This window comes from Heterodontus francisci, chromosome 19, assembly GCF_036365525.1.
Source record: "Heterodontus francisci isolate sHetFra1 chromosome 19, sHetFra1.hap1, whole genome shotgun sequence".
In the NCBI taxonomy this organism is placed as follows: domain Eukaryota; kingdom Metazoa; phylum Chordata; class Chondrichthyes; order Heterodontiformes; family Heterodontidae; genus Heterodontus; species Heterodontus francisci.
The window spans coordinates 92,805,201-92,819,059 of record NC_090389.1 but is presented as its reverse complement, the minus strand read 5'-3'; the positions used below and the strand labels follow the sequence as shown (position 1 = coordinate 92,819,059).

Genomic DNA, 13,859 nt, shown 5'->3' with positions numbered 1-13,859 from the left:
AAAAACTTTTTCACCCAGAAGGTGGTTGGAATCTGGAACACACTGCCTGAAGGGGTGGTCGAGGCAGGAGCCCTCACAACATTTGAGAAGTATTTAGATGAGCACTTGAAACTCCATAGCATACAAGGCCACGGGCCAAGTGCTGGAAAATGGGATTAGATTAGTTAGGTGCTTGATGGCCAGCAAAGACACAATGGGCCAAAGGGCCTGTTTCTGTATAACTCTACGACTCTCTAGCCTCTCTTTCCAACAGTACGATGTCTTCCCTAATCAGTACTGCCACCCAACCTCTGTTTTTCCTTCTCAATCTTTTCTGAACACTTTATATCTTTGTATATTAAGCGTCCAGTCCTCACCATTTTTAAGTCATGTTTCCATTATTGTCACGACATCATATTCCCACACTGCTATTGGTGCTTGTAGCTCACCAACCTTATTGACCACACTTTGTGTGTTTACACACATGCATTGTAATCCTATCTTTGTATTCTTCGTAGTCCTTCTCAGTCTGCTCCTATCTAATATGGAACTGCTCCTTTCTCTAGTACTGTCCACACTCACATTATGCACCTTATTCCTCTTTTCTACTTCCTTATGCTGGTTCCCACCCTCCTGCGAATTTAGTTTAAACCCTCCACAACCATACTTGTGAACCTCTCAGCGAGGACATTAATCCTGTTGAGGCGCAACCCGTCTGTTACGACCAGGTGAGGAGGGGGTCTCAGGCGCCCCTTTCGCCTCTTCTCTGGTTTGACCACAACAGGGTTTATCCTTTGTTAACACAGTGATTTAATTTACCACCTCAGTGAGCGCTTTCTCCTGTTCCTCTAATAGAATTGCAAATGAACCAATCAGACAGGTTTTCTTGAGTTTAAACAAGAAAGATGTAAGTTTATTATTCTTAACACTCTAAACTGGTTAAAAATTACTAAAATACAATACACATCCACACCCACATTCACATGAGAGTCTCACACACACACAAATAGGTTACAGAGGGAAAAAGCAGAGTTGGGTGGTTGGAATAGAGTCGAGAATAAATGGAATTTAAATACAGTTTATCAGTCCCAGAGTCCTTTGTTGAAATTGTAGTCCTGTAGTCCTGGCTGGGCCACGTGCACAGTTTGGGCTTGCTTCTGAGGGCTCCGGAAGGCGGAAGAGGGGGTTTGATCCTTGTCCCCTGGGTATTGATTGTGGTGGGCTGTAGATTTGGCTTTACCAGTTGCAGCTGGGTCTTCTCTGGATCTGTACTGGAGAGAAAGATAGATAGATAGAGAGAGAGAGAGAGAGAGAGCTGTTCTATGGATGGCTTCTCTGTCCTGCTTTCTGACTGACAAAACTTAGCCTCTCCAGAGCTGCACAGCAGTCACATGACATTCCTAGAACCTCATTGTTGGGTTAATGAGGCCCTTGTGGAATCTTCTCTGAGATTCAATGTGCCACACCTTAAGCTGTTCAGTCACATTTGGAGGGGGGTTGGCTCTTTCAAAGTCAATGGGTGTTGATGGCTCTTGAGGACCATGTTGACAAAGCCGTTTCAGGTATTTTAATCAGAGAGCACCCCATTGTTCTGGCTAGGTTGAATTAGTCATGTTGTCTCCCATCTAATCCTTTGGTGTTTCAAATGTAAATTTCCGTGGCCATCTTGGCTGCCAGGTTACCCTTTTTAAAAGACGTTATTTGTAAGAATTTCCAGCAAAAGTCTAGGGCCATGCAACCGATGAAATTAATATTTTCCCATTTGGCATGTGGGTTTTCATGACACCGTCCCTTTTGAATGGGTGCCTTTTGCCCCAGAACTTTTCTCAATGCCCCAAGAATCGGAAGTCCTCCATCCTGCACCATGCTTCGAGCCACACATTGATCCTGCCTATCTTCTCTGTACTAATGCTTTGTCTTTCAACACACCATTAACATATTGTTTGCCTTTGCTCCGTGACCTTTTGGTCAGCTATGTGGCCTGGTCCAATCTGCACCTTCTCCTTTGTTATCTCTTGCCCAACCCCCACCTCACTTGTTTATAATCTGTGACTTTTCTAATATTTGTCAGTTCCGATGAAGGGTCACTGACCCGAAACGTTAACTCTGCTTCTCTTTCCACAGATGCTGCCAGACCTGCTGAGTGAATCCAGCATTTCTTGTTTTTGTTTCAGATTTCCAGCATCCGCAGTATTTTGCTTTTATTCTTGTTTCTACTCTTGCTAGTGTGTGGGTACTGGGAGTAATCCTGAGATTACTACCTACGAGGTTCTACTCTTTAACTTCCTCCTTAGCTCCTGAAAATCTGACAGTAGGATCTCGATACCTGCCCTCTCTATGTCATTGGAACCAACATTTACCACAACTTCTGACTCACTCCCATCCTGCAGAATATCCTGCACCCTCTCCGTAATGTCCTTTAGGGGGAGGCGGTGGCGTACTGGTATTGTCACTGGACTAGTAACCCAGAGACCCAGGGTATTGCTCTGGGGACATGGGTTCGAATCCCACCACAGCAGAAGGTGGAAATTGAATTTAGTTAATAAATCTGGAATTAAAAGCTAGTCTAATGATGGCCATGAAACCATTGTCGATTGTTGTAAAAACCCATCTGGTTCACTAATGTCCTTTAGGGAAGGAAATCTGCTGTCCTCACCTGGTCTGGCCTACATGTGACTCCAGACCCACAGCAATGTGACTGACTCTTATATGCCCTCTGAAATGGCCTAGCAAACCATTCAGTTCAAGGGCAATCAGGGATGGGTAACAAATGCTGGCCTGGCCTGCGATGCCCACATCCCATGAATGAATTAAAATAAAACCCTGGCACCAGGGAGGCAACACACCTGGGGGAATTTTATGCTTTTCCCTGCAGTGGATTTGGAGGCAGGAAGAACAGATAATTGGATGGGATGGTGGTGGGATCCCTCCACCTTCCCACTTCTGCCAAAATTAAGTCCAGTGCGGGAAAGCCTGTGAACAGCCTTCCCAACCCCGCCATGAGTTGAGGCCATTAACTGAGCAATTAATGCCCATTAAGAGCCTCATCCCACTGCCTCAATTAGCTGTGCAGCAGGTGGCCCTGTTACCACACGGGAAGCACGGCACAAAAAACTGTGCGGGTTTCTTGACAGCTCCAGGGGTGGGGGTAGAGAAGTCCCTCCTTAAAAGGCACTCAGTTGCTAAATGAGGGACCCGGCAGCAGGAAGGTGGGGCCCACTGAGAGCCACTCCCCTGCCCTTGCTCCTGATCACCCCCTCCCTACACACACCGCCCCTGCGACCCCCAGCCCGCGAGACCCCTCTCGCCCTGACCTACCTCTGGCCTGGGTCCAACGCTCCTCCTGGGCCTCAGCTGGGTGCTCCACCAGCTGCAGTCATCGCCTCCCCGGTGGTGCTGCTCAGGTAAAGAGCTGCCGGCCTCTGATCGGCCAGCAGCTCTAGGAGGGCGGGAATTCTGTCACCGGATTCCTTAATCCCAGGGAAGGCCTGTTACTGTCCACTTAAGTGCCTAATTGGCACTAGATTCGGCAGCCTTCCCACAGAAGAGGCAACACGGGGTTCTCAGTGTTGCTTTTTCCGGATATTGAGACCCCCGTAGCCAGGATAAAATCCCAGCTGGTGTTGTGGAAGCCGTTTCTAAAACACTCTCAACCCTCAGGCTTACAACTATTCTCTTCAACAATAGAAAGCTCTTCTTTTAATCTGATGCTATCTTTAACTGCCCTAGTAAGGTGTGAATGATTTTTTTCTCACTGAGTTTTTGTTTTTTTAATGGAATGTATTTTTATTGAACATTGTGAATTGTGTCTTTAAATGTTTCCCACTGTTTATTTCCTGCCGTGCCTTTTAGTCTATTTACCCAATCAACCATATCCAGCTCTCCACTCATACCTATGTAATTGGCTTTGTTTAAGTTTAAGACTCTTGTTTAGGCTGCAGTATGTTGCTTTCAAACTTAATATGAAATTCAATTATGTTATGATCATTTTTTCCCAGAGGATCTTTTGCTGTGAGATTACTAATTAACTCTGCCTCATTACACAATACTAGATCTAAAATAGCTTTGTCCCTAGTTGGTTCCACAATATATTGTTCCCGGAAACTGTCATGAAAACATTCTACAAACTTATCTTCAAGGCCACCTTTGCCAATTCAATTGGTACAGTTTATATGAAGATTATTGTTCACCCTCCCCCCACACCCCCCCCCCCCCCGCAATTATTACATTGCCTTTGTTGCAAGCTCTAATTATTTCTTGCTTAATGCTCTGTCCAACAGTATAACTACTGTTAGAGGGCTTATAAACTACTCCCACCAGTGTTTTCTCACCCTAGTTCTTCCTAATTTCTACCCATACTGATTCTACTTCCTGAACTTCTGAACTAAGATCTTTTATCACTATTGTCTTTCTGTCATCTTTCACTAAGAGGGAAACAATCTAAAAGCTACAATCCACACCTCAGCTGTCATCTGCCCCAGTTGTGGCCTCCTCTTTCCTTTTAAACTACCATCTGTGTTTACCCACACGCGTGTTTTCATTTGAACCCTTGGGTGATTCACCAGCACTGCCCTCCCTCGAGAGGGGGTGCTTGTGCTGCCCTCATGGTTTTGCCCAATGATGAATGTTCATTGATAAATAGGGCCCATACTGAGGTAAGGAAGAGTTGATCAATCCATCTGTATAACACCATCAAACAATCCCAGCAGGAGCAGTGTAGATGGATGTTGCTTCAGACAGTGATGCCCCTCTCCCTCGGAGCAGGACAGATATAACCAGAAATAAAAACAGAAAGTGCTGGAAATACTCAGCAGGTCAAGCAGCATCTGTGGAGAGAGAAACAGAGTTAACGTTTCAGGGTTGTGACCTTTCATCAGAACCATTCTGATTTTCCAGCACTTTCTATTTTTATTTCAGATTTCCAGCATCTGCAGAATTTTGCTTTTATTGTAGATATAACCAGCTCATTTACTCATTAAACTGCCCTTGTATTTCAGGCAGATTTAATCTACAGCATTGGGGAAAGTGCCGCTCTGGGAGCAAGTGGAGTCATTCTGTGGGGCAGCATTGACTTTTCTCGCACCATGGTAAGACCGAACGTGCTGTTCAGAGTCACATTCACTGACAGAGGCTCTTTATCGGGTACGGTTGATATTTATTTTCCAGTCTGAACCTCACTAGTGACAGGAGCTGTGATATGAACATCTGCTTGTTGCGGTGTCAACACAGTAAGGATCAAGTAAAGCTTTCCAGGATTGTGGAAAGTTTTGAGAGGGTAAATAGTGAAAGCCATTTCCATTGAACAGTGAATTGCTAACTGAGGATTAGAAGGACCTGTATTTCTGCACCCATTTCACATCATCAGGACATACCAACGTGCTTTACAGCCAAGTCATTATTCTGAACTGTTAATTCTTCTATTTTGTAGGAGAAACTGGGGGACAGTAACATGTTACTGGACAAGTAATCCAGCAGCCCAGACTGATGCTTCAGGGATATGAGTTCAAATCCCAATACTGCAGCTGCGGGATTTTATATTCAATGATAAATCTGGAATAAAATGAGAGCCTAATTAATAATGGTCATGAAACTACTGGATTGTTGTAAAAACCCATCTGGTTCATTCATGTCCTTTAGGGAAGGAAATCTTTCCTTACCTGGTCTGGCGTACATGTGACTCCAGAGCCACAGCAATGTGGTTAACTCTTAATGTCCCTGTGAAATGGCCGAGCAACCACTCAGTTGTATCAAACCACTACTGAAAGCACTGTGGATGTATCTACCCCACAGGGACTGCAGCAGTTCCAGAAGGCAGCTCACCACCACCTTCTCATGGGCAATTGAGATGGGCAATAAATGCTGGTCTTACCAGTAACAATCACATCCCAAGTATTAATAACAAAAGACAATTAGTGCACAGCAAGATCCCAGCAATGCGAGAAGTGACCAGATAATCTGTTTTCTTGGTTAAGGGATAAATATTGGTCAGGACACTGGGAGAATTATCCTGCTCACCTTCAAATAGTATCGTGGGATCTTTTCATGTCCACCTCAGAAGACAGACAGGGGCTCAGTTTAATTTTAGCTCTGACAGTGCGGAGCTCCCTCAGCACTGACCCTCCAACAGTGCAGCACTCCCTCAGCACTGACCCTCCGACAGTGCAGCACTCCCTCAGTACTGACCCTCCAACATTGTCGCGCTCCCTAAATACTGTCCCGCCGACAGTGCAGCACTCCCTCAATACTGACCCTCAGTACTGACCCTCCGGCAGTGCAGCACTCCCTCAGTACTGCTCTTGGTTGATAGTGGTTCCCAATGGCTGACAATTGAACTGCAACAAAGTTCTGGGGTTGCAGTGCCGACTTACATAAAGGATCCTGGGCTAAATATGTTAAAATATGAAGAAAGAATGTATGGACGAGGTTTGTAATCCGCCAGTATAGAAGATTACAGGATAATCAAATTACGATGTTTAAGATGATTATAAGAGTTGATAAGGTAGAAAGAGAGAAACTATTTCCCCTTGTACGGGGAGTCCAGAGCAAATGGGTATAACCTTATAATTTGAGCCAGGCTGTTCAGGGGTGATGTCAGGAAGCACTTTTCCACACAAAGGGGAGTGGAAATCTGGAATTCTCTCCCCAAAAGTCAATTGGAATTTTGAAGCTGCAGGTTGAAAGATTTTTGTTCAGTATCAAGGGAAGTGGAGCAAAGGTGAGCAAAAGGAGTTGAGGTGTAGATCAGCCAGGATCTCATTGGACCGCAGAACAAGCTTGAGGGGCTGAATGGCCTCCTCCTATTCCTAATGTTAGTGTGGATTACTGGTGCCTTGCCTTCACTAATTAATGCACTCGATTTCTTCCTCTCTCTCTCTCTCCCTCTGTGCAGGAAAACTGCCAGCATGTGAAGGATTACGTGAGGAGAATCCTGGGGCCGTATGTTCTAAATGTCACTGTGGCTGCTCAGACCTGCAGCCAGTATCTGTGCAGCAAACATGGTCGATGTTACCGCAAGCATCCTGAGGAAAACACTTACTTACACTTGAGTAAAAGGTCCTTTCGGATCGTCACACAAACCGATCACAGTACATTCAGGATTTACACTAAAGGCAGATTAAGCTATATGGACAAGCACCAATTCAAAGCAAAATTTGTGTGTCGATGCTACAAGGGCTGGAGAGGGAAATACTGCAATACATCGAAAGGCACTGGTTCAAAGTGTCAGGGAGAAAGTTCCCCGTTCATCGCTGCTCTGTCATTGCTGATAATATGGTTCCTCTCCTGACACATGCATCTTTTACACAGTGAAGTTCAATTTCCTGAAACTTGTAAAACTCACCCTGATATTGTTAAACGTGTGTGTGTGAATGTGTGTGTTTGTGTGTGTGTGACAGAGTGTGTGTGTGTGACAGAGTGTGTGTGTGTGTGTTTGTGAATTTGTGTGTGAGTGTGTGTGTGTGTTTGTGTGAGAGTGTGTTTGTGTGTGTGTTTGTGAATGAATGTGTGTGTTTGTGTGTGAGAGTGTGTGTGTGTGTGAATGAGTGAATGTGTGTGTGTGTGACAGAGTGTGTGTATGTGTTTGTGTGTGTGTGACAGAGTGTGTTTGTGTGTGTGTGTGTGTGTTTGTGTGTGAATGTGTGTGTTTGTGTATGTGAGAGTGTGTTTGTGTGTGAATGTTTGTGTGTGTGTGTGAATGTATGTGTGTGTTTGTGTGTGTGTGAATGTTTGTGTGTGTGTGAATGTATGTGTGTGTTTGTGTGTGTGTATGTTTGTGTGTGCGTGAATGTATGTGTGTGTTTGTTTGTGTGTGTGTGACAGAGTGTTTGTGTGTGTGTGTGTGTGTGACAGAGTGTTTGTGTGTGTGTGTGTGTTTGTGTGTGAATGTATGTGTGTGTGAATGTATGTGTGTGTTTGTGTGTGTGTGTGTGTGAATGTTTGTATGTGTGTGTGTGTGTGTGAATGTTTGTATGTGGATGTTTGTGTGACAGAGTGTGTTTGTGTGTGTTTGTGTGTGAATGTGTGTGTTTGTGTATGTGAGAGTGTGTTTGTGTGTGAATGTTTGTGTGTGTGTGAATGTATGTGTGTGTTTGTGTGTATGTGTGTGTTTGTGTGTGTGTGTGTGAATGTATGTGTGTGGTTGTGTGTGTGTGAGTGTGTGTGTGAATGTGTGTGTGACAGAGTGTGTGTGTGTGTTTGTGTATGTGTGTGTGTGTGAATGTATGTGTGTGTTTGTGTGTGTTTGTGTGTGTGTGACAGAGTGTTTGTGTGTGTTTGTGTGTGTGTGTGTGTGTGTGTGTGAATGTATGTGTGTGTTTGTGTGTGTGTGAATGTTTGTGTTTGTGTGTGTGTGAATGTTTGTGTGACAGAGTGTGTTTGTGTGTGTTTGTGTGTGAATGTGTGTGTTTGTGTATGTGAGAGTGTGTTTGTGTGTGTGTTTGTGTGTGAATGTTTGTGTGTGTGTGAATGTATGTGTGTGTTTGTGTGTGTGAATTTTTGTGTGTGTGTGAATGTATGTGTGTGTTTGTGTGTGTGTGAATGTATGTGTGTGTTTGTGTGTGTGTGAATGTTTGTGTGTGTGTGAATGTATGTGTGTATTTGTGTGTGTGTGAATGTTTGTGTGTGTGTGTGTGTGCACTCACTCTCAATCCCACTCTCACACATTTACTCACACACACAGCATGTGGCTGATGGAAAGATTGAATACTCTGCAAATGGTGCTCCTGGAGTTGTGGCAACGTATCAGGTTACAAACTGGATTCAGTTGCCGGCTCTTACCTGGAAAAACTGATTGGAAATAGGATCGACAGAATCTGGTTTTAATACATTACTAAGTGTGTCATTTTTTAAAAAGTGACTGAGGTTTGAACACCAGAACAAGAATGAAGATTTTCTTGTTGTGTTTGATGGAACTGTAATTCCATGATTAAAAATGTAAATTAATTACAGAGGTTAATTGGCGATTATGCAGTTACAGCAGGTAATAAGGAAGGCAAATGGAATTTTGGCATTTATTGCTAAAGGAATAGAGTATAAAAGTAGGGAAGTGTTGCTGCAACTGTACAAGGCATTAGTGAGACCGCACCTGGAGTATTGCGTACAGTTTTGGTCCCCTTACTTGAAGGGGATGTAGTTGCATTGGAGGCAGTTCAGAGGAGGTTCACTAGATTGATTCCAGAGATGAGGGGTTTGTCTTATGAAGAGAGATTGAACAGTTTGGGCCTTTACTCTCTAGAGTTTAGAAGAATGAGAGGAGATCTGATTGAGGTATATAAGATGATTAAGGGGATTGACAAAGTAGACACAGAGAGGATGTTTCCTCTGGTGGGGTAATCCAGAACGAGAGATCATAGTTTTAGGATAAGGGATAGCAGATTTAAAACAGAGATGAGGAGAAATTACTTCTCTCAAAGGGTTGTGAGTCTGTGGAATTCACTACCCCAGAGTACGGTGGATGCCGGGACATTGAGTAAATTTAAGGAGGAGATAGACAGATTTTTAATTAGTAACGGGTTGAAGGGTTATGGAGAACGGGCAGGAAAGTGATGTTGAGGCTGAGATGAGATCAGCCATGATCGTATTGAATGGCGGAGCAGGCTCGAGGGGCTGAATTGCCTACTCCTGCTCCTAGTTCTTATGTTCTTATGTTATTTTCTTGTTAGCAGTGAGTTACAGAGAGGGTAATGTCCAAACTGGCCAAGAGAGTGCGGGAAAGTGGCGCGGAACACAAAAGTCCAAGTGTATCAAGCCTGTTTCCTCAGTACCTTGCTCTATGGCAGCGAGGCCTGGACAATGTATGTCAGCCAAGAGCGACATCTCAATTCATTCCATCTTCGCTGCCTTTGGAGAATCCTTGGCATCAGGTGGCAGGACCGTATCTCTGATGCAGAAGTCCTCGAGGCGGCCAACATCCCCAGCATATACACCCTACTGAGCCAGCGGCACTTGAGATGGCTTGGCCATGTGAGCCGCATGGAAGATGGCAGGATCCCCAAAGACACATTGTACAGCGAGCTCGCCACTGGCATCAGACCCACCGGCCATCCATGTCTCCGCTTTAAAGACGTCTGCAAACGCGACATGAAGTCCTGTGACACTGACCACAAGTCGTGGGAGTCAGTTGCCAGCGTTCGCCAGAGCTGGCGGACAGCCATAAAGACAGGGCTAAAGTGTGGCGAGTTGAAGAGACTTAGCAGTTGGCAGGAAAAAAGACAGAGGCGCAAGGAGAGAGCCAACTGTGTAACAGCCCCGACAACCAATTTTATCTGCAGCACCTGTGGAAGAGTCTGTCACTCTAGAATTGGCCTTTATAGCCACTCCAGGCGCTGCTTCACAAACCACTGACCACCTCCAGGCGCTTACCCATTGTCTCTCGAGACAAGGAGGCCAAAGAATAATGGTGAATATAGTGTGCAGTATAACTCGGATACACTATTGAGCTGCTGTAAATCACATTGAATTTGTCGATTAAATTATTTGTAAAATCACAAGCCAAGGAAATGGTAATGAAAAGGACACAGTAGGTGATCAGTTCAATGAACTGTAGTGAGTGAAGGTTCGAGCTGTGCTGTATTTCCTGTGTGTAACTCACAGCCCACGGCCAATTGCCTCATTAATGAAATTTAGACATTCTCAGCCAGTCTGAGGCTGGGAGAATCCAGTCGATTGTTTATATTCATTGTTATTTTGTACAAGGCAAACTACAATCACGCTGAACTGGGGTCTGCCGAAGCCAGCAGAGAGAATCACCTGCTCCCAGCCAACAAAGAGACTTTCCAACTGCGGTATGTTGGGTCCATCACCAGTTTAATCTGATGATGACAAGGCTCAAGAGATATGTGAGCGGGCAGGAAAGTGGAATTGAAGCCTAAGATCAGCCATGATCGTATTGAATAGTGGAGCAGGCTCGATGGGCCGAATGGCCTACTCCTGCTCCTATTTCTTGTGTTCTTGTGAAATGGCAGGTAGTTTGCTCTTGGAATGTTTGTGCTGATTCCAACCCAGTGGGGCTTTGTTATCCCAAACTCCACAAGTCAACTGCTGTGTTTATTTCCCACTGGCACAGCCAGGAAATTTGCAACAAAATTTGGATCAAACCATACAGAGTATGATGGTGCCTGGACTGCAATCTGGAAGCCTCGAGGCTTAGAAGCCAGGAGGAGCTCCTTTGCCCCTTTGGTGTCTGTGCTGAATAAGGCCAAAGGAGCCAAGTCTGCTCTTGATCATTCAGTAACTGCTGCTGCAAAGTGAGCACAGGACTGTGATGGTCACAGTGGTAGAATAGCCCACTGACAGATTCACTGTCACATGAATTATGTTTGACAGTGGAGGCTTCATGAGAGGTCTTGGTGCCTGTGAAACTTTAGTGCAGCAACATTCAAAACCTTCAGTGGAGGGAATTTGGAGGACGGGAGCCTCACAAACATTGTAAATATTGGTGTGAGATTCTTACGGCAGGAGAGGTTTGTGTTTCATGTGCTCATACCCAGTTTGTCCCTGGGCACTCAATGATATCCGAAATGTCTTGGAATCATTCCTGCTTCAAGCCAAAGTTCCATTTACCTCCTCCTTCTTTGGGACTCAATTCCTTCAGCTAAACATTTGTTCATAAAATACTTGTTCCCTAAAGAGTTTAATGTCAGTGAGTTTTCACAGAGATAGGGATCCCGCCAAGGACAGGCACTTCTCCCGTCCGGTCCAAGCATCTGCCAAGACAGTATCGAGGCAATCATGGAGCAACAGGGACTCAGTGAGGAATGAGCCCTGTTGTACCTGCCTGGGAGTGTTTGATGGGAAAGTGTAGAGGGAGCTTTACTCTGTAATTTCTTTTATTCGTTCATGGAATGTGGGCGTCGCTGGCCAAGCCAGCATTTATTGCCCATCACTAATTCCCCTTGAGAAGGTGGTGGTGAGCTGCCTTCTTGAACCGCTGCAGTCCATGTGGGGTAGATACACCCACAGTGTTGTTAGGAAGGGAGCTCCAGGATTTTGACCCAGTGATAGTGAAGGAACGGTGATATAGTTCCAAGTCAGGATGGTGTGTGACTTGGAGGGGAACTTGCAGGTGGTGGTGTTCCGATGCATTTGCTGCCCTTGTCCTTCTAGTTGGTAGAGGTCGCGGGTTTGGAAGGTACTGTCTAAGGAGCCTTGGTGCATTGCTGCAGTGCATCTTGTAGATGGTACACACTGCTGCCACTGTGCGTTGATGGTGGAGGGAGTGAATGTTTGTGGATGGGGTGCCAATCAAGTGGGCTGCTTTGTCCTGGATGGTGTTGAGCTTCTTGAGTGTTGTTGGAGCTGCACCCATCCAGGCAAGCGGAGAGTATTCCATCACACTCCTGCCTTGTGCCTTGTAGATGGTGGACAGGCTTTGAGGAGTCAGGAGGTGAGTTACTCACCACAGGATTCCTAGCGGCTGACCTGCTCTTGTAGCCACGGTATTTATATGGCTACTCCAGTTCAGTTTCTGGTCAATGGTAAACCCCTAGGATGTTGATAGTGGGGGATTCAGCGATGGTAATGCCATTGAATGTCAGGGGGAGATGGTTAGATTCTCTCTTGTTGGAGATGGTCATTGCCTGGCACTTGTGTGGCGCAAATGTTACTTGCCACTTATCAGCCCAAGTCTGGATATTGTCCAGGTCTTGCTGCATTTCTACACGGACTGCTTCAGTATCTGAGGAGTCACGAATGGTGCTGAACATTGTGCAATCATCAGCGAACATCCCCACTTCTGACCTTATGATTGAAGGAAGATCGTTGATGAAGCAGCTGAAGATGGTGAAGATGGATTTAATCCCGTGCTGTACCTGTCCTGGGAGTGTTTGATGGGGACAGTGTGGATGGAAGCATAAAATTACAAAGAGATTTTGATGGATTAAGTGAATGGACAAAATGTGTCAAATGGATTTCAATGGAGGCAAATGTGAGGTCATCCACTCTGGACCTAAAAAGGATAGAACGGGGTCCTTTCCAAATGGTGAAAAGCTACAAACAGCGGAGGTCCAAAGAGATTGGGAGGGTCTAGGTGCACATCATTAAAATGTCATGAACAGGTACAGAAAACATCAAAAAGACTAATGGAATGCTGGCCTTTATATTTTAAATGAATACTGGGAGGCAGGGGGGAATATAGAGGTCATGTCACAGCTATACAAAGTGCAACAAAGTTCTGGTTACAAAGTGAGACAAAGCCCTGGTTAGACCACAACTGGAGTTACTCTGAGCAGTTCTGGGCACCACACCTTAGGAAAGACATATTGGCCTTGGAGGGAGTGCAGTGTAGCTGTGATGTACCAGGATGATACCTGGACTCCAAGGGTTAAACCACGAGAGAGATTCCACAAACTAGGGTTATAGTCTTTAGAATTTAGAAGGTTAATGGAGGACTTGATTAAAATTTTCAAGATATTAAGGGGAACTGATAAGGTAGTTAGAGAGAAACTATTTCCACTGGTTGGGGAGTCTAGGACTAGGGGGCAGAGTCGAAAAATTAAAGCCAGAACTTTCAGGAGTGGAAGAGCATTAAACAAGAAATTATTGGCGCTTATAACAAAGGCAATGTAATAACTGTGGGGGACTTTAATCTTCATATAGACTGGGACAATGAAATTGATAAGAGCGATCTAGAAGATGAGTTTGTAGAATGTTTTCAGGATAGTTTCTTGGAGCAACATGTTGTGGAACTGACTAGAGATAAAGTTATCTTAGATCTAGTATTGTGTAATGAAGCAGGGTTAATTAGTAATGTAATAGTAAAAGATACACTTGGAAATAGTGATCATAATACCATTGAATTCCATGTTATGCTTGAAAGTGACATACACCAATCACAAACAAAAATCTTAAACTTAAACAAAACCAGTTACTTGGATATAAGGGAA

General features: G+C 44.8%; 1 protein-coding gene across 2 annotated transcripts in view; it reads left to right on the top strand.

Moving 5' to 3' along the window:
- The window catches only part of LOC137380311 (hyaluronidase-4-like), a 93,074-nt gene extending 80,569 nt beyond the window's left edge, over nucleotides 1–12,505 (top strand). The window contains exons 3-4 of one of the 2 annotated variants that reach the window (XM_068052231.1): nucleotides 4,977–5,066; nucleotides 6,869–12,505. In XM_068052231.1, the coding sequence (XP_067908332.1) occupies nucleotides 4,977–5,066; nucleotides 6,869–7,264 (486 nt within the window). In that variant the 3' untranslated portion in view covers nucleotides 7,265–12,505. The remainder of the gene's footprint in view (nucleotides 1–4,976; nucleotides 5,067–6,868) is intronic. The other variant, XM_068052232.1, reaches the window with a different exon arrangement.
- The last annotated feature ends 1,354 nt before the right edge of the window (nucleotides 12,506–13,859 follow it).